The 22,937-nt window shown below is 40.0% G+C and overlaps 2 protein-coding genes across 2 annotated transcripts; one reads left to right on the forward strand and one right to left on the reverse strand.

Moving 5' to 3' along the window:
* Positions 1 to 1,201: 1,201 nt before the first annotated feature.
* Positions 1,202 to 6,416, forward strand: rab39ba (RAB39B, member RAS oncogene family a). Its single transcript, XM_036587828.1, has 3 exons — positions 1,202 to 1,627; positions 3,081 to 3,307; positions 5,435 to 6,416. The coding sequence occupies exons 2-3, from the start codon at positions 3,093 to 3,095 to the stop codon at positions 5,859 to 5,861; spliced, it is 642 nt and encodes a 213-aa protein (XP_036443721.1). The 5' UTR covers positions 1,202 to 1,627; positions 3,081 to 3,092; the 3' UTR covers positions 5,862 to 6,416.
* A 2,239-nt stretch (positions 6,417 to 8,655) lies between these two features.
* slc7a3a (solute carrier family 7 member 3a) lies at positions 8,656 to 21,209 on the reverse strand. Its single transcript, XM_036587830.1, has 12 exons — positions 21,083 to 21,209; positions 15,791 to 16,261; positions 14,945 to 15,106; positions 14,623 to 14,794; positions 14,373 to 14,491; positions 14,006 to 14,228; positions 13,513 to 13,652; positions 12,577 to 12,679; positions 12,261 to 12,487; positions 11,847 to 12,013; positions 11,558 to 11,666; positions 8,656 to 10,711 (listed from the first exon to the last, which is right to left on the reverse strand). The coding sequence occupies exons 2-12, from the start codon at positions 16,155 to 16,157 to the stop codon at positions 10,566 to 10,568; spliced, it is 1,935 nt and encodes a 644-aa protein (XP_036443723.1). The 5' UTR covers positions 16,158 to 16,261; positions 21,083 to 21,209; the 3' UTR covers positions 8,656 to 10,565.
* Between the last annotated feature and the right edge of the window lie 1,728 nt (positions 21,210 to 22,937).

Here is a 22,937-nt window from a genome sequence, read left to right on the forward strand (position 1 = left end):
TGGTAAAAGTGGACTAAAGGAATCAAATAAAGGGAAAAACAAAATACAAGAATATTGTCCCCTTAATTTGGTCCCCTTAGCAGTGAATAAAACCCATATTCTATTTTTTGCAGGTATCTGCAGATGGGTGACAAATGAAAGGAAACGCCCCATCAGAATAGACGTGTTTAATCAAAGGTTATAAAAAGGTAATCAGTCAAAATAACTTTGTATTGATTTGCAGTGACTGTTCCCTTTACAGGGACAAATGAACCCAAATCAAAAAGCAAAATGTTCCCTAGTGTAACAGAGCCACTGGAGCCCCTGTAGAGGGTCCCTCACTGTTTTCAGTCACCTGAGGAAGATACTTTTTCTGTTTTTCCTTACATATCGCACTAATGCACAAACATTACAATTTTACCACAATTTCCAAAACTACTGATGTCTTTCTCATAGAACTAAATGCAGATGTTAGTCACTGTTCCTTCTGAAACAGTAGTCAGTTGAGGATTTTGTGATTGAAGCTCCTGCCATCTGTGCCCCAATGATGAACCCTTTTTTAAAATCTCTTAGGTATTTTTCTCCTTGCTTTCTTGATCCACAACAGAGGTGAACTGGGCCTGCTCAGCCTTTTCATATATGCCATGAGCATAGCAGGATATTAACTGCTTAACTGCATCATGAGGTAAATGTTTCTCACATTATTTATTCAGGTTTTTTCTTTCTTTTTTGTCACCCATCTTTACCTCATTTGAGATGTTGAGACATCTTAGGTTTGGTGTGTGTGTAATCAGATCAGACTGCCATATATCTAGACAAAATCCACTTACACAAACAATCTGTGTGTATATGTGTGTGTGTGTGTGTGTTGGAAATGTAATGCCACTTCATTACATTTACGTGCATCATTTCTAGATGTACAAATTATATAATTACAAGATATCATTATGCTGTTTACAATAAACAGATTTACATACACATCTACCCTTATTTCTAGCTTACTGATTAACATTCCCTCTTTCACGACATGCGTTGGCTGTAATGCATTTAAAAGATCTACACACTCCGCCTAAATGACCCTGTATCGATTAGACCATCTGGACAAAGCCTCGAGCACCCCTTTCTGACAGAGTGAAGCTGGTGGTCGACCGTTGTTGTAGTAGCTCTCAGAGCGCCTCCCATCGCCTCCCCGGCGGTTAATATGAGGGCAGTGGACAGATGTAGGAGAAACAACGACACCGAGTCAACGCTGGTCTGCGCCATCATTGTGGGTATTACGGTAATGGTACTGATGAGGGATGAGTCAGGCTATATGATGCTGATGATCCTGCCATTTCATCAGCACATTTTTACAAACATCTTTTCATCCTTTATCATGAGATTGGCAGCACGATTCTGCAAGCCGTTTGGGGGATTTCTTAAGGCGATCGTTGCTAATGCAAACGGCCTGCACGATTGTTCTTGGTAGTTGGTTGCACCCTTAAAGCGGAAACTAGTTGCATATTATTTCCTTACAAACGTGCTCGGGGTGGGTGGCCTTGGATGCTTTGCCTGGGAACGGCACTGACTGCACTGCTGATTTTCCAGCTCTGAAGACAATGAAGACCATGGGTTTTGCCATCGCAAGACACTGAGCGGCTTAACTGAGGTACCTGCAGTCCACTGTTACTCCGTCGTGTGCGATAACAGAGAGCTGTAGCTAGATGTGTGTTGCCTAGTCGAAGCTGAGGTCGGTTCCTTAATCGTCAGCTTCTTTTCGAATTTTCCGTTCCACCTTAAATGGCGCGGCAATTACGCTCTGGTGTCCGAGGCACCACAATGTAACTGATGCACCATTTAAGGTGGAACGGAAAATTAGAACGAGAAGCCAACTTCATGCTCGTCCTAGCCTAGTGTCTGGCCCACACACGTACAGGCCTCCTTTACGGCTTTTACTTCATACGGCGATTTTTAATGCTCTGAGACAGTTTATAATCGAAATGCAATGAATTTCAGCCAGGATACATCGGACAGTATAGTCATGTCCAGTTAGGTTAACGTTCGAACCAAAAAAAGCTCGTGTAGATGCGCTAGCAGCTCTGACATCCTGGACCTCTAATGTTGTCGAGAAACCTTATTAGATTATAATCCGAAATAGACATGATACGATGGCTTGGTTACTCCCCACACGCCTTGGAATGCATTAAAAACTACTATAAGACCTTCGTTAACCGCAGGGCTTTATTTACTTGTTACTGCTGAAGCTCCAGAGATACTGTTTATGTGGCAGAATAAAGGACATTTTGCAATACAAGCCATTTTAAATGAAGATGTGAAAAACACTAACATTTTCCATTTGCTTTTGAGGTCAATATTCAAACATTCTCTCTGTCTCTTTGTCTCAAACTACTTGCCTTAATGCAATTATAAGTATGTGTTTGTATCATAAATGTTATATGTGTTTGTAGTATATTTAACAGTTATTATTTACTATAAAACGAAACATGGCAAATACTGGGTCTCAACCTGATAAAACTAGAATGACTGACGCATATATTTGTGTTTTGTTTTTTTGGATACACAAACATTGATGCCTAGTTGAGTAATTAAGAATACACTTGAGTGATTTCATTTATTTTAAATTGATTTTATGTCACATTAAGTGACCAAATTCTCATTACTGCAACAAGATACACATGTAAAAATGATTTTTCCCATCTTTTTTTAAAATTAAATAATCTATATACTGTTGTTGGACAAAATATTTTAAAGCTAATTTTTATATATAAAATATATTACAGATCATGGTGTTTTGCAATTTCATCTCATTCTCGCAACACTGGTTCTTCTCTTTTCTTGTGTCACATAAAATTTGGTTGTTTTGGTTCACTTCCTTAAAGTTTACAGTGAAAGGTAAAAGGATTCAGCAGATAAAGGTAGTGTTAAATACAGATTGCACATTGCAGTGATGAGAACTAGGGCGAAAATGCATAAAATAACTAAATTATATGACTATTGTTCATCTGCGCAAAGATTATGATGCTCAAATATTTGTGGACTGTGGTCTGGTGATAATCACTCAAAAGCAGAATGCTTCGTATTCTTCTCTTCTTCCTCTACAGATTTCATGAGATATGGAAGCTATATGGCTATACCAGTTTCGATTGATCGTCATTGGCGACTCGACAGTGGGGAAGTCTTGTCTGATCAGGCGTTTCACAGAGGGCCGTTTTGCACAGGTGTCTGACCCCACAGTTGGAGTGGACTTTTTTTCACGTCTGGTGGAGATAGAGCCAGGCAAACGCATCAAACTTCAGATCTGGGACACAGCTGGACAAGAGAGGTTCAGGTATGTTTGATGATATCCACTGACATTTTACATGCACCCGAGTAGCCCTTTCTGTGGCTGTCCTATGATTAAAGTAAAGTTCAGTCTGGCCTCCAGGCTCCATTGTTATAACTCATAAACTCAGACAGAAATAATGCTTGTGGAAAGCCAGTCGTACTCTCCCTTTCGTCTTGTAAACTGTTCATCTTATTTTTAGGCTACACCTGGCTGTCATCTGCTTGGTTCCTCTTTTCTGTGTTCTAATTTCATACTGTTTCACTCACAATCAGCAGTTTTTGCTTGAAATGGATTCTGCTGTCTTTTGAACCCCTTCATTGTGCATCACTCCCCTTTCATTTTCACTCAGTAGATATAAATCTCTGACCCTACAACTAAAAAATATGAGTTTTGGACAGATGTTTAGATTGGACTAATATTTAAAACTGATATTTGATATTTGAATTTGTTTACTGTATTGTGGAAGAGCGGAATGTTTAGGCAATGCTGCTGCACTAAAATGTGAGCAATTTTATTCATTTTACTGCTTTTGTAACCCTAAAGAAATAACTGTTATATGTCGCTGTGATTCTAATGCAGCTGAGTCCCAGTTTCTACATTTTATAAATATTTATGTAACAGCATTGGCAGATATGCAAAATATATTTACATATATATTTTTTAATTATTTAATTTACACACTGCATATATTTCAGTGAACTGACATATACCCTCTTGTGCAAAAGTTCCTCCTGGTCAAACTACATGATTGATTTTCTAAGTGAAAATAACACATCCTCTACAGCAGGGTTTCTCAACCTCTGGGCTATAGACTACAAGTGGGCCGTGAAGCACCCTCTAGCGGTCCACAGGCCTGTACTCGGGGGCCTCTTTTCCACTAGGGCTGAACTGTTCTGAGCTCAGAGAGTAACTGTTCTAGTGGCAATTGCACATGGGACACAATGCTTACAGGCCATGCTCAGCGCAGTTTACTCGCCACAGTTAGCTAACCGTGCTTGGGGCCACAGAACCGTATGGTGGGATGACATAATGGCGCAGCTATTTACTGATTGGTTCTACGTTCATGTCAGTATTGTGCCACTGTATCTTGCTGAAATCGCAAAATAATCAAATAAGTTTAGTTCACTTACACGATCATTAAATAAATGAAAGCAGCGCACCGTCAATAAACGTCAAACCATCAATCTAGCAACAGTTAATAAATGTTAAACAGTGGTGCTAACTAGGAGGGAGGAGCTGATCAGCATTCAATCTGAGGAACCAGAATCATGCAGCTGGTATGGAGGAACAGAAAGCCAAAATTAAACCTGTTCTGTGGTTTTTGAATCTGTGGCTTCCTAGGTAGGCTAATGCTAGCTGGCTCCTCTAGTCCAAGTATCTAATGGCCTACAGATTCAAACACCACAGTACATGATTATTCCCGTCTGCTCTACTGTTACATGTGTAGACAGTAAAAACTCATCTTTACTACTGAGAGAGCAAGGTCTAAAGACTGGTGATGGAGTGACAGAAAGCTAGCTGAGCTGTAGCCGCTGGTCTAATGCTAGCATAACATTAGTTAGGATGCTAAAGGTTCTGCCCACCACAGTACAGGCTATATTTAAATAACAGCTATTTGGAGAATAAAGACTCATGAGTGTGTAAAATCATGTGACCGGTATTGACAGCTGGAATCGAACATGTTCTGTAGCATTTAGCCTGTGAGTCATTGCTAAGCCACTGTTGTGTGTAGTTTTCCTAAAAGTTTTCTGGTTCTGATTTAGCAGCACAACAGATGGAAATAGAAACCGTAATCAGTCTCATGAGCACAGAATAGAACAGTATGGCCTATGGAGCCATAAATCAGTGGATTTAATTATTTTGGTATGATTCTGAATTGTTTTTAAAAATACAGTGATCACATACATGTGAATGTGGAGGAACATATAGACGATGAAAACAATACATCAAGCTTTTATTTTTGTTTTTTTTCCATGTCTACAAAAAATAGCCCATGTATTGTTTCTAACATTCAAAAACTGATGCCATAGAATCGCCACCTTCAGATCAATCCATCTTGATGCACTGATGCATTTTTACACCTCCTAGTGACTCTGCTTCCTGACCTTCTCCTCCATGTGTCTATTTTAGGTCTATCACCAGGGCGTACTACCGTAACTCTGTGGGCGGACTTCTGCTGTTTGACATCACCAACCGGCGCTCCTTCCAGAATGTTCACGAGTGGCTGGAGGAGGCGCGCAGCCACGTGCAGCCGCACAGCATTGTCTTCCTGCTGGTGGGCCACAAGTGTGACTTGGAGGCGCAGCGGCAGGTGAGCCAGCAGGAGGCGGAAAAGCTGGCATCAGCGTACGGCATGCGCTATGTGGAGACGTCAGCACGCGACGCTATCAATGTGGAAAGGGCTTTCACTGAGCTGACCCGAGACATCTTCGAGCTGGTCAAACGGGGTGACATCACCATCCAGGAAGGCTGGGAGGGTGTGAAGAGTGGCTTTGTGCCCAACGTTGTCCACTCGTCTGAGGAAGTGACCAAGAGTGACCGCCGCTGCCTCTGTTGATCGACCAACACTTGCAGGTGTATCATGTTCCTCCTCTGCAAAACCCAGTCATATTGTGCTCCCTCAGCTTGGCAATCTAACACTGCTCCTTTCTTCCTTCTCGACGACTTCCTGACCACAGCAGAACATAACAGTGCCCCAATGCATTAATCACAAAGATACATTTTAGGACACTTCTTCTAAGCTTCAGCTTCTCCTGTTTACTTCAAGTAAACCTCACTACTGATTCCTAATGCTTGACTGTGTGCAAATATCAGTTTAAAGTGCAACAACAGCCCCACTTAACAAAGCAATGAACTTTGGGACGTTAAAATGGACGGGCTTTGGGTTTTTTTTGGCCCTTGCATGGAAAAATGAAACCAGGACGAGAACTGCTTGAATATATGAATGCATTGCCTCCTTGACTTGGTCCCAGTCTTTTAATCCCAAGACAGAAGCAAAGTTCACAAATCCAGTTCAGTCATCAGCGGTTTCCCCTCCAATAAAAATGACTTGGATGGACATGAAAGGGGATAGCCTATCAAATCAAAGTTATCTGTGGTTGTTAGTTTTTTTTTTTAAACAAATGCATTGTGTCCAACATTTTTAGCACCTACAATACCATGAAAGTGAGGAACCACCCTTCATTTATTTAATTTCCTATCAAAATGGCTACTAACTTAATTTTTCAGGGATTACATATAAAATGATCCTCTTGCATATCAAGGGCAAGAGTTAAAGCAAAGTGAAAAAACAAGTGTTTCCAAAACTGGAGAAAATGGGAACAACTGGGTAAGACCTGGTAGACCACCACAACTGTCACCATCAGATAAACAGCACTTAAGCTTTCATCTTTAAGAAAGAGGCCTCACTCTTGCTTCAGATCTGAAATAATCCCCAGCTGTTTCTGTCCATCCTTCCACTGTGCGAAGACGACTCAACGCTATGGGTCTGAAAAGATGTGTAATTTTCAAGAAGCTGTTACTGAGACAAAAGAGAAGAAAGTTTGCAAAATTAATCAAAGAAGCTGCTGGTGTTGTCAGAACAACGGACTGGCCACCCCAGAGTCCAGACCTCAACATCAGTGAATGTGTTTTAGATTACTGGATTGTGTGAAGCAGAATGCAACCAGCTTCTAAGAGTGAACTTTGGAGGTGTGGCAAAATATCCCTGCGAAGAATTGAAGCTGTAATAAAAGCAAAGCGTGGACACACTAAATACTGAAAAAACTGAGATTATATTTAGGCTTCTGTCATCTTTAGTTAAATGTGTTTACTGCTTTTCTCTTGACACTGAAAAAAAGTAGCTGTTTTGATTGGAAAATAAAATAAATGAAGGGTGGCGTCTGATGTTTGCACAGTACCACACAGGCTCTCATTCTGATTATTTTAGAGGAATACGAACAGTTAAAAAGCTTTGGTGTGTTTTTTAGTCAAGCACATCCTTTGTTAAATTCTTAAAAACATCCAGTGAACTTTACACTGAATTAATGTGAAAGCTCTTGTCCCATTATATAGCCCCATTACAGATGTCATTGCCACATACCTTTGTCCAATGATATGTCAGCTTTTATGTATTTAAAATGATTTACGGAACAATTCTATTGTTCTTGAATGCCTCAATTACTGATTTACTGTTATCTCTGACTTCCACCTATTAATGGGAAAGTCAGTGCAAACTTTTAAATGTGGAACACACACAGCTGTGCGTGGAAACCAAACCCGGTCATCTGACATTCCTTTCACAGTTTGAAACTGCACGTGTAACATCTTAATCTATATATTTTAGCATCTCGCCCCTTAATATAGTTTTAACTTCCATTATCAGCCTTTGAATGAATGCTCAGAATGAATCTTCTTGGGAGCTTTTTTCACTCTTTCATCTCCATCACCTGTCACTTGAGACTGGTAGCTGCTGAGATGTATCTTTTGACTACTGACCAATACGTTATTCATTTAACACTTTGAAATTACTATGAACTATGTATTTATTGATCTTGTAAAAAAGTCAAAATGTAATACCAATAAAATGTGACTTGAAAAATGATTACTGAAATATCATGCAACTCCATCCTTGATGTTTTAAGTGCGTTTTTATATTACCAATGTTGAAAATGACAGATACTGCGAAGCCATTTAAACGTAATGATTTTATTTAAAAAAAGAGAACATTTAAAATACAGCTCCATTTGACATGACATATATTTACAGTGTACAAAATCCAGTGACAAACAAAAATACAGTATATTAAAGGTATAGTATGTACTGTAAAAAAAGAACATCTAAGCAACAGTTCTATGAATGAATCTCCAAGGCATGTGGCGTGGAAGGTGCTGACATCTACCAGCCAGTCGGGTCTTTGAGGGTTAATTTCAACTTCAGGCACTGTTCTATTGGAGACACAAACCTCCAAATTGAAACAAACCACTGCTGTGAAATTTAATGCCTTGAAGCAGACACAAACGTATCTGTGAACACTTGCAAATTTACATGCATAGAACATCATCTTTCTGTACACGCACAATTAGGATGGTAAAGCTATACAAAAATACACACCTAAAGAAGTAATACATAATAGCATGAATAATAATAATAATAATAATAACAATAAAAGTATTTGACCAACCTAAACAAAAACGCAAAGAAAATCAATTGTTATGATATCATAGCTCAATATTTATATATATATATATATATATATATATATATATATATATATATAAATATATATATGCACAATAGTAAACTACCACTCAACTACATTAAAATAATTCTACAAAATAGAATGAATAGATAAAGATGAGGTCAACAGCAAAAAAAAAAGTTTCAATGGAAACCACAAGTATCTATACCATGAGATATGATACAAAGGCCATTCATAGCCAATTCATGGGACTTCAACTTTTGCTTTAGTTTTACTGCAGCATGTCTTCAAATGACTGTTTACCAGTTATTCTACAGTTTTATAAAGCAAAATAATAAGAAAGGAGGTTCAGGAAACAGAGCATATTCACAAAACAGGGTTTCTATGCTGGAGTATTTTTAAAAATTATATCACAACTGGTTTAAACCCCCAAAGATTAATGCAGCACAGCATGCTGCAACTTTTCTACTGGGTTCCAGTCTATAAGGCTTTAATATAGCAATTAAAGGGCCCATATCTTACTTTTTTTTCTGGAATTTTTTCTCTGAAGTCCACTTATGACATTTATGTAGTTTTGTGTACCAAAAACAGCCATAATTTAATTTTCCAACCTCTCTTTATCACTTTCCAAAATTATACAGGCTGTTTTTGTTACTGTTCCCTTAACACTGTATGTAAATAAACTCTGTGTAGTAGTCTGTAGTCTGTGACTGTATGCCCTGTATTATGCCTCTTTTAAAAAGCTGCAACACTGCTTTTAACTTCAGCAGGGCTGAAGGTGGGCAGGGCTAAAACTGCTGGGATTAAACTATGAGAGAATAGATTAATCAGTTTTAACGACCTCAGGAAAACAAAAAGCTCCAAACAGGCTTTGCTTCCATATATAGACTGTATGGTCCGGGAAGCGGAAGGTACAGTTTGAAAACTTACATATCTACACATCCTTTCTTTCAAAAAAGTGAAGGAAATCTGGTTTTCTATGATATGGACCCTTTAACAAAATGCTCATTTTCAAAAATTCCAGTACTGAATTTTGGCTATGCCTTCATACTCCAGTAGGAACACTGCTATAGCGTAACTCTGTTTTGGTAGACACTTCATTTGGTTAAGAAAGGGCATTAAAAACAGCAGAATTAGACAGAAATACTATACAAGCTAACATTGGACAGTCTTCCATTGCCAAACACACACACACACACACACACACACACACACACACTATCTCACACACTCACCCCAACACACACATCTACACAGTCATGCCCAGACATTCTACAGTACTAATCCATCATATACTAGAGTGCTGCAGTTTTCCAATGCTGATTTGTCTGTTTTTGTACTGAATGAAATGTACTAAAATGCACAGCCCAGTCTTATGTCTTAATACTGGATTAACTGCACACATAAGCCTAAAAGCTTTACCGCTAGATCTCTGCATGTTCTTTTTCAGTATGCCAATAAAATCTTAAATCATATGTTTCTTTTCATGTGGGAACTTAAAATATCCCAGCACTGATTTCTGCTTTCATCATTTAGCATTGTTCTGGAGTTGCAGTCTGTACATCAGCCACAAGAGGACACTATAATGTTGCACAGTCATATTCACAGAGACCACAGGGTGGGATGGAAACCATTTTGGACTTTGTAGCAGCTCTGAGCTGAAAGGCCTTGGTCCTAACTGACAATGTGATTATGGCGAGATTACGTAAACAACAATCGCCACATGCTCACAAATACCCTGTTTACGCAGACATGGGCTTCTACAGTACTGAAGAGTACTGCAACAGCAGCTCCAAAAGCTACAGCACACACGACCAATCTTTTCTGTACTTGAGGTGCACAATGCATAATAAGCATGAGCAGAGGCTAACCAATGTCAAGTAAAATTTCTGCTTTGTGTTTTTGTTTTTTTTAATTCTATCCATTTTATGAGTGAGTGCAATCTAGTTTTGTTTAAATAAAGCTTTGGAGAAATGTCCTATAGATTAAGAATCTGGACCTTTAGATTTGTCACACTGAATTTGCAGTCTTCACTAGGGAGCTGTAGTACTTCATGGAAGAGACAAACTGCTTTCGTCTTTATCAGGGAGAAATCCCCTCTGCCTCGCTCTCATCACCTCCTAAGTAGATTGGGCTCTTATTCTTGTTGCTTGAGCCGTATTTGCGCTGGTTACTGTTCAGGGCCTCTGTGCTGTTCCAGATGCCATAAAAGAAGTAGATCAGGAAACCTGAGAGAAAAGCAAAAGAGCATGGAGGTTAGGAATTAAGGAAGAATTTGGAGATGGAATTCCAACATATTGCATTAATGAAATCATTGAGAAGTAAACAAAGCCATTCATGGTTGTTTGCTGACAGAGTCAGAATTGTTCACAGTGGTGGTGATGGGAACCAGACATGTGAAGAGTTTAATGCCCCTGAAAGCCCCCTCACAGAAAGTTATTACACAAAATGTTCGTGAAGATGCCACCTGATGCCAAAAACACTGTTTTACAATAATTTTCAGATAAAATTGTTGCCCTTTTTAACATATTTCTTTAAATCCATTCATGGCGGAGGGGTATATTTAGGTATTTGTAAGGCAATAGTCACCAGGCATTTTTTTTAGATTTACCACAATTTTATCATTGTCAACATTAAATATAAAAACTCAGAAGATATCTAAAGGTTTACTGGTCATTTTGGACAGTAAATAAAATAGAAATATTGGTGCTGTAGCCATCAAACCCTAGTTCCTGTCACCTCCATTGTTAAAAATGGAGTTAGTAAGTTTCTTTACAATACAATTTCACATCAAACCACTCTGAATGACTTTGTTTACATCTCAACAATTGAATTGTGCAGAAATTTTGATTTCTCCTTAAATGTATTGAAGTAACTGCCACTATGAAAATGTATTTATATTTTATGAGTAAATTCCAAAAAATACAGAGAATATTTCAATTCATTATTTTTTGTACAGGTGAAGCAGGAATGAATTGCTTTGAATTAAACTCAATTGAGTTGAATTGTTTATTGTTTTATTGGATTGCACCACGTTTTGGTCAATCTGTTGTTTATATAACTTGACTACTCACCAATGCCCATCCACACTGCAAAGCGGCACCATGTAGCCAGGTCCAGCTGCATCATGAGGTAGATGTTGACAAAAACACTGAACAGAGGCAGCCAGGGCAGCAAAGGCACCTGCAGCAGAACAAGATTAACTCAGTTCTATTACTAAATAACAGGACCATAACAGACGAAATGGTTAAGCTGATTTGGTGGGGAAGTCGTTAAGTGGGGGGAAGATTTGTCAACATGTTGTTACAAATCCTTTTTTATGGCTATATTTCACATGCAAATGAAAACAGCCTGATGAAGTACCTTGAAGGTGAGAGCCTCCTTGCTCTCAGGCTGCCTCCAGATGATGATGACACAGAAGAAGCAGAGCGATGCCAAAACGATACACACAGTTACCCATACGGGCTGGCCCACCATCAGCTCATCCAGATTCACAGCCAGCACCACACACAGCAAAGTAATCAACACCGCTGTGGAGGAGACAGTACACAAAGATTACTCATGGCTCCTGATGGATTTGTCTGGATCAAATGACCTCAAGATCTAACAGACCATTTATAGCACAAGCAAGACTGACTTTAAACAAACAAATGATTATCCTACCCTGTGCAAAGAAACCAAAAAGCACCCTCAATTTGCCTTTGCATACTGTTGATAACCTTTGTTAAATTGCCTATTAAAGGTATGAATTCATAAATCCAAACTCAAAATTCTTACAGATAATTGCGGTCGTGGCATAGACAATAGTTCCAGACATCTTGGTTGGAACGTCCCTGGAGGGAACCAAGAGCAGTTTTGCGGAAAATTTCTCCCTTGGAATATGATCCTCTGAGTCTGGACCATATTCATCTCCACTGTCTCCAGAAACAGCCACCTTTTCTCCTCCGACCAGCTCCACCAGCTTCTCACTCTGACTGGAGGAGTTCAGAGTGCCTGGCTGGTACCTAAACACACCCACACAAGTCAGCCAATTTGGACACGTAACTCTGCATATTTATGATGTGCAGATTATATTATGTAATCTCTGGCATACCTGAGAATGAGAACGCACACAGCGACCAAAGAGTATGCCAGCAATGTCCCGATGGACATGAGGTCAACCAGCGCAGCCAGGTCAAAGAGGAAAGCCATGAGTGCTACAGGAGATAAAAGCTCAATTTAATGAAATGCACATTTCAAATTTTATGAATTTACTGTGTCTTAATGTACTGTAAGGCAAAGTAAGGCAATGTATTGTAATGCATTGTAACCTTGCATTGTATTGTAGTGTGATGTTTTAGGAAGTTCAAATTTATACTGTGCTGAGTTTTAATTGATAGTGTATTTTGAAGTAGTTTTAATTGGTAAGGTGTATTCTTGAATTACATTTTGTACTGGGTGTTATTGTTTGTTGGCATGCAATTGAGCTGTTTGGGGAAAATTTCCATCATGATGATAGACAATAAAGTGAATCTTAAAGGTCCCATACCCTACATTTTCCTTGTATTTTGTTTTTTTCCCTGAGGTTTACTTATGATATTTGTGTTGTTTTATGTACCAAAAACGGTCAGAAAAAAATTAAGATGACAATTATTTAACCTTGCTTTAGCCCTTAAAATTAAAACAGGCTGTATTTGTTACTGACATATGTAAATGACCTCTGTTCTGACTGGATGCCCTGCATTGTGTCTCATCCAAAAAGCAGTGCGGGCTCAAACACTACTTTTACCTTCATTGTGAAAAGGTGGGGGCTAAACTGCTGTAGGCTAAATAGGAAAGTGTGTGTAAATGTGTTTGTTCTCATGGCATCACAAAAACAAGGAATTCGAAACAGGCTATTGTTGCAGCTTAGTTTCCATATATATATTGGGGGGTGAATGGTATGTTTTGAAACTTCAATATGTTTACATACAACAAAGACAATTCAGTTTTCCATGATCTGCAGATGGAAACAGATGTTAAGACATTGAACACACAAAGTTCCTCTCACCTGCTACAAAGCCAGACACCACAGTGGCCAGCAGTGGAGTTTTGGTGCGCTTGTTCATGCTAGAGAGAGCACGAAACAGTAGCCCGTCCTCTGCCATGGCGTAGATCACTCGTGGCATGGGGAACATGGAGCCCAACAGACTGAAGAACAAAAAACACCCCCCACACATTGCAGTGAACTTTGCTGATCCAGAATAGGCATAACAGTATGAAACAGTCACACCAATATTTTCGGGCAATATTTGCATGAGGACACTGTCTAACCTTGGACAGAGGTGTCCTATTCTGACACCAGAGGTTTGCGGTTCAGCACAGTATACTGATTTCCAGGCTCAAACACACCTACTAAACCTGGTAACGACCTGTTGAGTTAAATCAGGTGTTTTTGCACAAGGACATGATCAAACTGCTGAACTTAAACCCTCCAGCACTGAAACTGGACGCCCCTGCCCAAGGACTTACAAACTTATAAAGACCAGTGCATTCTCTCTCACCTGGTTGAAAGGGCACAGAGTGAACCCACAGCCACTATGTAGCGGGCTGGTGCCCAACCCACATAACTGAAAGCCTCAGGCAGGGGGCTTTGAGTGTTGAGCTTGTAATAGGGCATCATGAGGGTAAGCGCAGCCGACACACCAAAATAGGCAAAGAAACAGATGAGCAGAGAGGCCACTATTCCCACTGGGATGGAACGCATTGGGTTCTTGGCTTCCTCACCTAAATCAAAATAGGGTCAATGTTAACCACATGCATATGTACACAGTCATGTAAGCAAATAAAGTGACATACATACATAGATGCAGCAAAGAAGGAGGGCAGTGTTTGTCTGGATGCTAAAATGATGAGGACAAAGTGACTTACTCGTGGTAGCAATGCAGTCGAAACCCACAAAGGCATAGAAACAGGTGGCAGCACCAGACAGGATGCCACTGAAGCCAAATGGTGCGAAACCTCCACTGCCAAATGAGTTCTCCACTTTCCTGAGAAAATGAGAGTACATTCTAAAACCGTAAACATAAAATTCTAATGACAAACTAATAACACTGTTGGTAGTTCATACAAAGTGTTACAATAAAAAAAGATTTTTAATGTGTTTATGAGGAGAACTCACTCTGGTGATGTGACGTTGGTATCATTGATAAAATTGTCGAGGGTGAGGTTCCAGTTCGCTGTATCACCCTTTACAAAACCAGACATGATGACAAAGCCCAACACCACCAGATTGATGCCAGTGAAGATCTTGTTTACTAGCGCAGACTCACTCACTCCAAATGCAAGTAGACCTAAAGAATACACAGAGAGTACAGATCATTATCTCCTACTGGCTTACTCAAGAAAATATAACTTTTATGTTCTACACAAAGTTATATGTACAATGTAATTACAATATAAGATGAGTGAAGAAATTACATGCAGTTTAATGGTTTGCTCACCAGTCAGTAGCAGAATGAGAACAAGTGCGAAGAGGTCTGGGTACTCAGCAAGCACATTGCCTGGAACTTTCATGGCCATAAAAGATTTGAAGAAGCTGGAAATCTTTTGCTCTATCAGGTTATCAAACGTGGAGCTCCATGCTCGAGCCACACTGGCAGTACCTAAAGAAAGAAAGTTCATTAGCTACAACTGTTAACACTAGGACTGAATAATATGGATAAAGTTTAGTTATGTGATTACATTCCTACACGGTTTGATTGTGATAGGCCTTACACTATATTAAAAATGTCTCTTTGAATATATGGATTTCCGACTCGTCACAACATCTGTTTATTTCACTGGGTATTCAAATAAGGCACTTAATAAGTGAATGTTAAATCTTATATTTTTTGTTGTTTTTAGACGTGAAGTGCCTCATGAACTTGGTTAAAGTGAAGGTTTAGATCACGGAAAAAGCCACAAGGAAAGAGTGATGCTTTGCATCACTGTGTGCCCCTTTTAATTTATAACAATATCAAATATCTTCTCACTGGAATTTATTAAAATGGGACAAAATGGAAACTGGATATTGTTAAAGCAGGACAAAATGTAGTTGGGTGGTGTTCAATATACTTTGGAAGGCTGTATTGGAAAATGTGATAATGAGACACGGTTACAGACTGACCAAAGTTATTTTGACCAAAACAATTTTCTTTAGTAGAACAACATGAATAAGTGATGCTTCTGAACAACAACAGAAACACTCATATGAGTGTATTTCTTTGCACCGATTCCTAATATATCAGAGATGTATTCCCTTGAAGCTTAAACCCTCCAGTGGTTGTAGCAGTTCCACATAAACTCACCGATAACGTAGGAGAGAATGAGGTTCCAGCCAGTAATGAAGGCCCAGATTTCTCCCACCGTCACGTAGCTGTAGAGGTATGCTGAGCCTGTCTTAGGAACTCGAGCGCCGAACTCTGCATAGCAAAGTCCTGCCAGCATAGACGAGAGGGCTGCCACTAGGAAGCAAAGAACGATAGCAGGGCCAGCCTTCTCCCTTGCCACTTCTCCAGCCAGCACATACACCCCAGCTCCAAGTGTGGAGCCCACGCCCAGGGCAACCAGGTCAAGAGTGGACAAGCAACGGGCAAAGCGGGTTTCCTCCCCCGAGCAGTCCAGTACACGGCGACGCAGCAGCATACGCCCTACGGAGGCCATTTTATCCACCATGACTGAATGTAGTATTAGAACTAAGTTGAGATGTTCAGGAAAAGCTGGAGTTCTCTGTTGTCAAAGTGATGAATCTCAAGCAGAGGTTTCACAGAGGTACACACCTGGTTAAGAAAAATTGACACACAAGAGGCAGACAGGATTAATTTGGGTGGGTGTGTGTAGGTGTGTGAGAGGGTTTCCTGTATTACAGTACGTGATTTAGCTGTACTCTATTTAAAAAAAATGCATTCTTGACTTTTTACATAACTGCTCCAGTCAGTACATGACTGGCTGACGATCATCATCGTCTGCCGCACCTCTAGCACATTAATTCCAGGCTGTCTTTAGGGCTTTTCAGAATTCCAACCACAAATGGAGCAGCATTTCATGCTGTAGACCAGGGAAGGTGCTAATCGTTTCCACAGGACAATGAGTTCTCTGTCCTCAGCTTTCATTTTCCTAATCAAATGTTTGGCCTTTATTAAAAGCAGACAGTGAGACAATGATGATTAGGCGAGCTCCACCACCCTGTGTCATTTTACCCAAGGTTCATAAATAAAAATCAGTAAGCCCCAGGTACCAACAATCCGCAACATAACTGCACATATGTAGCATTTATGTTATTTGTGGATTTTTTGTAAAATATGCCCCAAGATACATGTCTTATACATCTTGTATCTGTTGAATAAAACTATTCTGATTCTGAAAAAGGTTAAGAGTTGGTGATATGGTGGAAATATCCCATCACAATACCTGAAGACATTTTAACAACTAACTGATAATATTCATCATAATATTTAATGCAGCAGCAAAACAGCCCATTTTAAAAATACTATTAAAAACTACAAATATACTTATTTAAAAATTTACATACTGCAATGCACTAAATCCCATTAAACAGGACTAAATATGCTCTATTTGTCAAAAAAAATAGTTGTTCAGTGTCTTTTAAGTACAGACAATACCCCAATATGCTTAGAAAATGACATAATTTTTCAAAATAACAACAAACTATCATCACATTGTCCACTCCTACATCAAACACCATTAAGATACAAGATGTAAAAAAGAGAAACCAATACATATATGCTCGTATTCACAAAGCCTAAAAAGATGCACCACCAAGTCATGGTCAGTAGTCGATGTGATCCACAAAGGAAAGTCTTGCAATGTCATCAGAGTAACTGATAACAGAGTGAAACTCTACACTGTTCGGTGTAAGCCTTCACCATGGATATCTGACCAGCTGGAACCATCACGCCTATAACAACACTTCAGGCTTTGATACTGTTATCAGAGGCTGTGTAAAAACAGTCTAAAATGATAACATAAACCAAGGCAGCCAAATGAATACTTTTCATGGAGAGTTCAAGGATGGGAATTGCACACAAGGGGAAGTCAGCACAGCTGCCTGATTCCCCGTACTGTCAGTATATCAATTCACACGACCCTCTAAGAGACTGAGCAGCCTGGGGTTCACTAATATTGACATTACAGAAAGAGTGTCTGGTTCCTTAACAAGGCCATCCTGTTCTTATTGGTGGCATTTACAATGTCAGTATACCTTATTCCTGCGTCATTGTTCCAGCCTAGGCATGGAAAAGGACACCGTTCAACCTTGTATGGCAGCAACTGAGCCAGTCCAACTAAGATTACGCAGAATTTTGACAAAGAGCTCCGAACCGGGACTGTGAGAAATGAAAATGGTGAGAAAGGGTGGGGAGATATTCATTCATGTCAAAACAGAGACAAAACAGTGCTGCAATTCCCCAAATCTGACTTCCTGCCTAATGATGGAGATCAATTACTCAGACAAAAACCTAACATGACCTGTTCCACAGTAAGGATGTGAAAACTTAAACAGCTTCAATCGTACGCTAAAAATGGGTTCATAAAAAGTTGTGGAATGTCTTGTACTTTGTCCGTGGATCAAAGACATGTCGGACAAAGAAGAAAGTTGGAAAAAAGCAAGAAAAACATCCCTTAAATTCCACATACAATGGAGAGGCTGAAATAGAACCTTTTATCTGTAAGATGGGCTGTTTCTCTTGGCAGAGCATTTGGCGAGACTTAAAGGTTTGATCGCGATCAGTCTGGGCAAGAACTGAACGCTTAAGCCACCACTAGGGCCTTACACAACACATACAATGACTGCCTTCATTCACTGCCCAGTGGCGCAGCCTGCACTCTTCCAGAGAGCATGCAGTGCTTACAAAAAGCATGCAGCGCGATTTCCGCACTGTAAATAAAGCAAATATTCTAAAAAAAGCTCTCATGGTTGTATGTAAGTCCTGCTGTTCGAAGCTGTCTTCCTCCCTTTGCATAGGTGGCTACCAGAAAGCAGAAGGTTAAGGAGTGCAAAGCCACCCATAGCCTTGAGAACGTTCCTCCTGGTGAGAGTCTACCAGCGCTAATCGCTTAGCGTGTGTGAGGTTCTCAGAAGGGTTAGAGTGTTTTGTTCTGGGGATACAGTGAGTGCACGGCTAAGATAGGCCACCCTGCGTCACCTGGACCCAACTGTGCTAATCTCTTTCTTGTGGTCTCCACGAGGGCGTCTAGGTGATATGCATGTGTCTAATTCTTTTACGTCTGGACCAGACCATGAGAAAGTTGTGCTAATGTCTGCGTTACTCTTAGCAATCACAGCTGAAGTACCTTGCTTTGTTTCACCAACAATACTTTCCCAACAACCCAATAAATATAAACACACCCAACGTACAGAAGCCTTGTGTCTGAAACTTTTTTCCAGTGACCCGTTAACTATAAACAACTACAATGCTGAACTTTGAAACAAGCAGATCAGGCAGAAATAGGGAAAGATGAAGAGGATGATGAGGACCATGGAGTGACTCACTGGGCTTTTCTCAAAATAAATGCAGCTATGCACCTTAAGCAGATTACGCAAAGACCAACCTGCTAACCTGCTTAGACAGAAGACTTCAATTAGAAGTGTGTTTTTGTTTTGTTTCCGTTTCCATATCACATTACAGCTATTTTTACAGCTCCTACTAGAGATATTTTAACAGTTTGAACCTGCTTCAACTGATGTGAACTAAAGATTCAATTAAAGATTCACCTAAAGAGATAAAGATTACAAAATAAAATTCTAATTCTCTGCGTCCAGTGTGACGGGTTTCATCTGACAACAAAGAAACGTAAGCCTGCCCTGCACCTTCTGTGGTCGGTGGCTAGAAATCTGCTGGGCCTCAGTCAAACACTGTATGGATGTACATAAAAGGCCTATTCAGCCTTATTACAGTCACTCAGTGTGACAGGATTTGCTAAATCCTCACAGTAACTGGCTTTCTCAGGGTCCACTTCTTGCCAAATTAGGGTCAGTAATGTTTCGGTACAACCATTTCACTGATGCTCTGTGAACCCAGCAGTTGACTTGGCTGGAAGGCAGGTATCATAGAGGACGTCAAGCAACAGTGCGTTTATTGCATTTTGCGAGCACACACAGACATTGAATAGTCCACATGCTGTGACCAAACACAATAAAAGTTGATTTTATCTTGTTACACACAGAGAATGTACACTCTTTAGACCTGGAGCAACTGCCCTGAAACTGTTTAGAGGAACCACAGGTTCCATTTGCCCTTGGTGCCATATTACGAGCACACAGCGCGTGGTCATGAGCAGACGGTGACCCCACATGGTTCAGAAAAGGCCTGATTCAGTTAAGATACATGGTGCCACTCTGCTGAGAATTAATCGAGCAACGTGTCCAGTTGGCGAGAATCAGTCCAAAAAAATGCCAGCTATAACGTTACTACATTGGCATTAGACCACCAAAGCTGCAGTGTGTGAGTCATATGAAGGGAATTCGTCACGAAGGAAACAAATGTAGTCTAATCACAGGCAGGGGTAATAGTGGAGTGTATTGATGAAGCGACCTTCACACGACAGCCGTGTCCAATACCTGAACACTACAAAAATATCACAACCATATTAAGTCATTCGGCGCTGGCCAGTTTCAGCTGGCATTCTCAGTCTGATGCAACAGCTCTTTTCCAGCCGAGACCTGCTCTGCTTCCGCCACCTTTGGTCCTCATTCAAAATGCCAGAGAAGAGCGGGAATCCACGTACGGGCTCAATACAATGCATTTTCACTTCGTTTTTTGTTTTAAAGCACGCAATTTCACTATCAAGCGTGGCAGGTGTGAGAAGCAGCTAAACTAACAAACGCTGTAAATTAGCTAGGATTGTTTTTACTGCTCGGGAGAATATCTAACATTAACAACATAACAACATTGGGAGACAAACAGTGATACTACCACACAAATGTGGAAAAAAAACACCACGCTGAAACTATCGTTACATGGAAGCCAACGTCCAAACAGACATTGTAACCTTAAATAAATAAACAGCTAACGTTATATGCGTAAACTTGGAAGAGACCGAATGATGCAAGAAGTCGGGTAACTTACTGACCGATGACTGTGAGTCTCAGAAAAAAACATGTAACTTATGCATACAGTAATTCCTAGCTAGCTAGAATGGATGCAGTTGATCTTCACTGTTACTAAACTAGTCGGGTAGGTGTCGTTATTTATTAACTTACACCGAGCTTATAGTATTACACCCAGCTATGAGTAAGACATGGAGACTGAGAGCACTCTACATTCATTCATTCATTCAGCAAGCTTTCCTGTTGCCATTTTCGTTTAGCATGCCTTAAAATAAATATGAAATGCAATTCGTACCTTCAGTCGAGCAAATTAAATAAGACTGGCGCTGAATTAGATTAGCGAGCTAGCGCCGACTGGAACGAGGCGCGAACGATTGCATCAGAATCCACAGTAGCGTTAAAGCTCCGGCGGCACCAGGAGAGGCTCTGCTGTAGTAACATTACTGGATTAAAACCTCGACTCTTTTTCAGAAAAGAATGAAGGGAAATTTAACAAAACATAAACCTGAACGCATTGATCAATCGTCGTTACCTTCTGCAGATCTTGGACCCTCGCTGTGTTTCTATCGGCCGGCGACTATTCAGTGAACCAGCCCGGGAGAAAACCAGCGCTTCGTTATACTGGTTGATGACGTTGCAACGTCCGTAAACAAACACGCCCCTTCTGCAAGCCCTCTCATTCATAAGGCCCACACGGACAGCGGGAGAGTCCTAAAATGAAGGTACAGAAAGAAGATAGATGCCTTTCTCAAACTCGTATGAAGTGTGAATGCCACAAACAGGATCCGAATGGCTTAATTATGCTGCAGTCTTTTGGTTTTATATTTGAGAGTGGATGAACATATACCATAAATCTGATATTAAAACATACTGTATCTGTGGGCCTAAAGATTGTCATTCTCAGTCCATGCCACATTGTCACTTTTTAAAGTACTAGTAAGTTTTACCTTATAGGAGTTACCTAATAGATTGCTGTACCTTGTACAGCCAAGTCTGAGTGGTCATCCACACATTTTTGACTCTGTTGTTGTACTCAGAAGTCAGCCGACTGGTGGTAGCATCTCTTATACTATGCACAAACTCAGATCCTGCTGTATTTTGGTCAGTCAATAGCTACAACAGAAGAAAAGAAATTGTCCCTGAATTGAATTCTCCTTAATTCATAAACTCAACCCTTAGGCACAATCTTACCCACTTAGAGACAATCTTTCACAGAAAGGGAGGGCGTACCTAATAAAGGGCCCACTCTGTGTACGGTTTCACTATATTTGCATAAAGAGCTTTTAGAAAATCTAACACTTGTCCATTGGTCAAAAACAGGTCATTCTTGAAGGAGGTCAACAGAGTTCAAATGTAACAAACAAAGTGGCCTCTGAGTGTAAATAACTTTAACCCCTTACTTACCTTTTACAAGTAGACCTGAATCACATACAAAGAGGCTAAGTAAACCTTGAAGGACCAAGCTGTTCCAAAAATGTAGTGAAAAGCTATTTGATGTATGGTAATGGGCTGAGCCTAGAATATCACTCAGCTTTGCCGTCTAGACAGGTCATCAAGTATTTCATGTATTGTTTCGATTATAAGCGACTGATGTCTAAATGTGACCATACATTGTACACTGTTGCTATTGTGCACTATTTCTGCTTGAGAATGACAGACGCTTCCATTTTAGAATCTGTGCAGAATACACATTTTCTCCAGGTATTTGCTTTGTGTATAAAAATACACACGTTTTCCTGTTTGCTTTGTCAAGTATCTTTTCGTGACTATAAAGGTTTACTTTGTCTCAGGTTTGTGTGCTTGAATGCATGTCGGGCAGTGTTCCAACAAAAGGAAAGAAGCTTACTATTGGAAACTTTGAAATTCTCAGTAATGAGTGGGCCCAGGGGGGTGGGAGGTAAGGGGGTGTAACATGGTATCCGCTCCAGCTTTGCCGTCGAGCTCAATAAAATAAACAGCACTGTGAAATTCTGCACCCGCTGGCCCTGTGAAAAGTGAGGGACGTGTAATGTCTGACTGTGTGAAATGGTTTCCTTCGGTTGGTCTTGCTAAACTTTAATGTGAGTTTCCAAGGTGGGCTAATTCTGCTAAGCATATCCAAAAAAGGCAAAAAAAAAAAACCCAATATTTTACAGAAAATTATACAGCAGCCTCAACAACTAAATATAATATAATTTTTTCAGTAATTAGTGTGTGCACTCTTTGCCTTTATTACAGCTTCCATTCTTTTCAGGAGACTTGCTTTCAGTTTTTCAAAAGAAATCTGCAGGGATATTTTTCCACACTTCCAAAGTCAGTTAATGTTCATGTATTTATTCATTTGGAAGAACAATAACAAATGGGAAATAAAAATTATGTTGTGCCAAGTGAATGAATTTTAAATGATG

Source organism: Colossoma macropomum, unplaced genomic scaffold (assembly GCF_904425465.1).
Source record: "Colossoma macropomum unplaced genomic scaffold, Colossoma_macropomum, whole genome shotgun sequence".
NCBI lineage: Eukaryota > Metazoa > Chordata > Actinopteri > Characiformes > Serrasalmidae > Colossoma > Colossoma macropomum.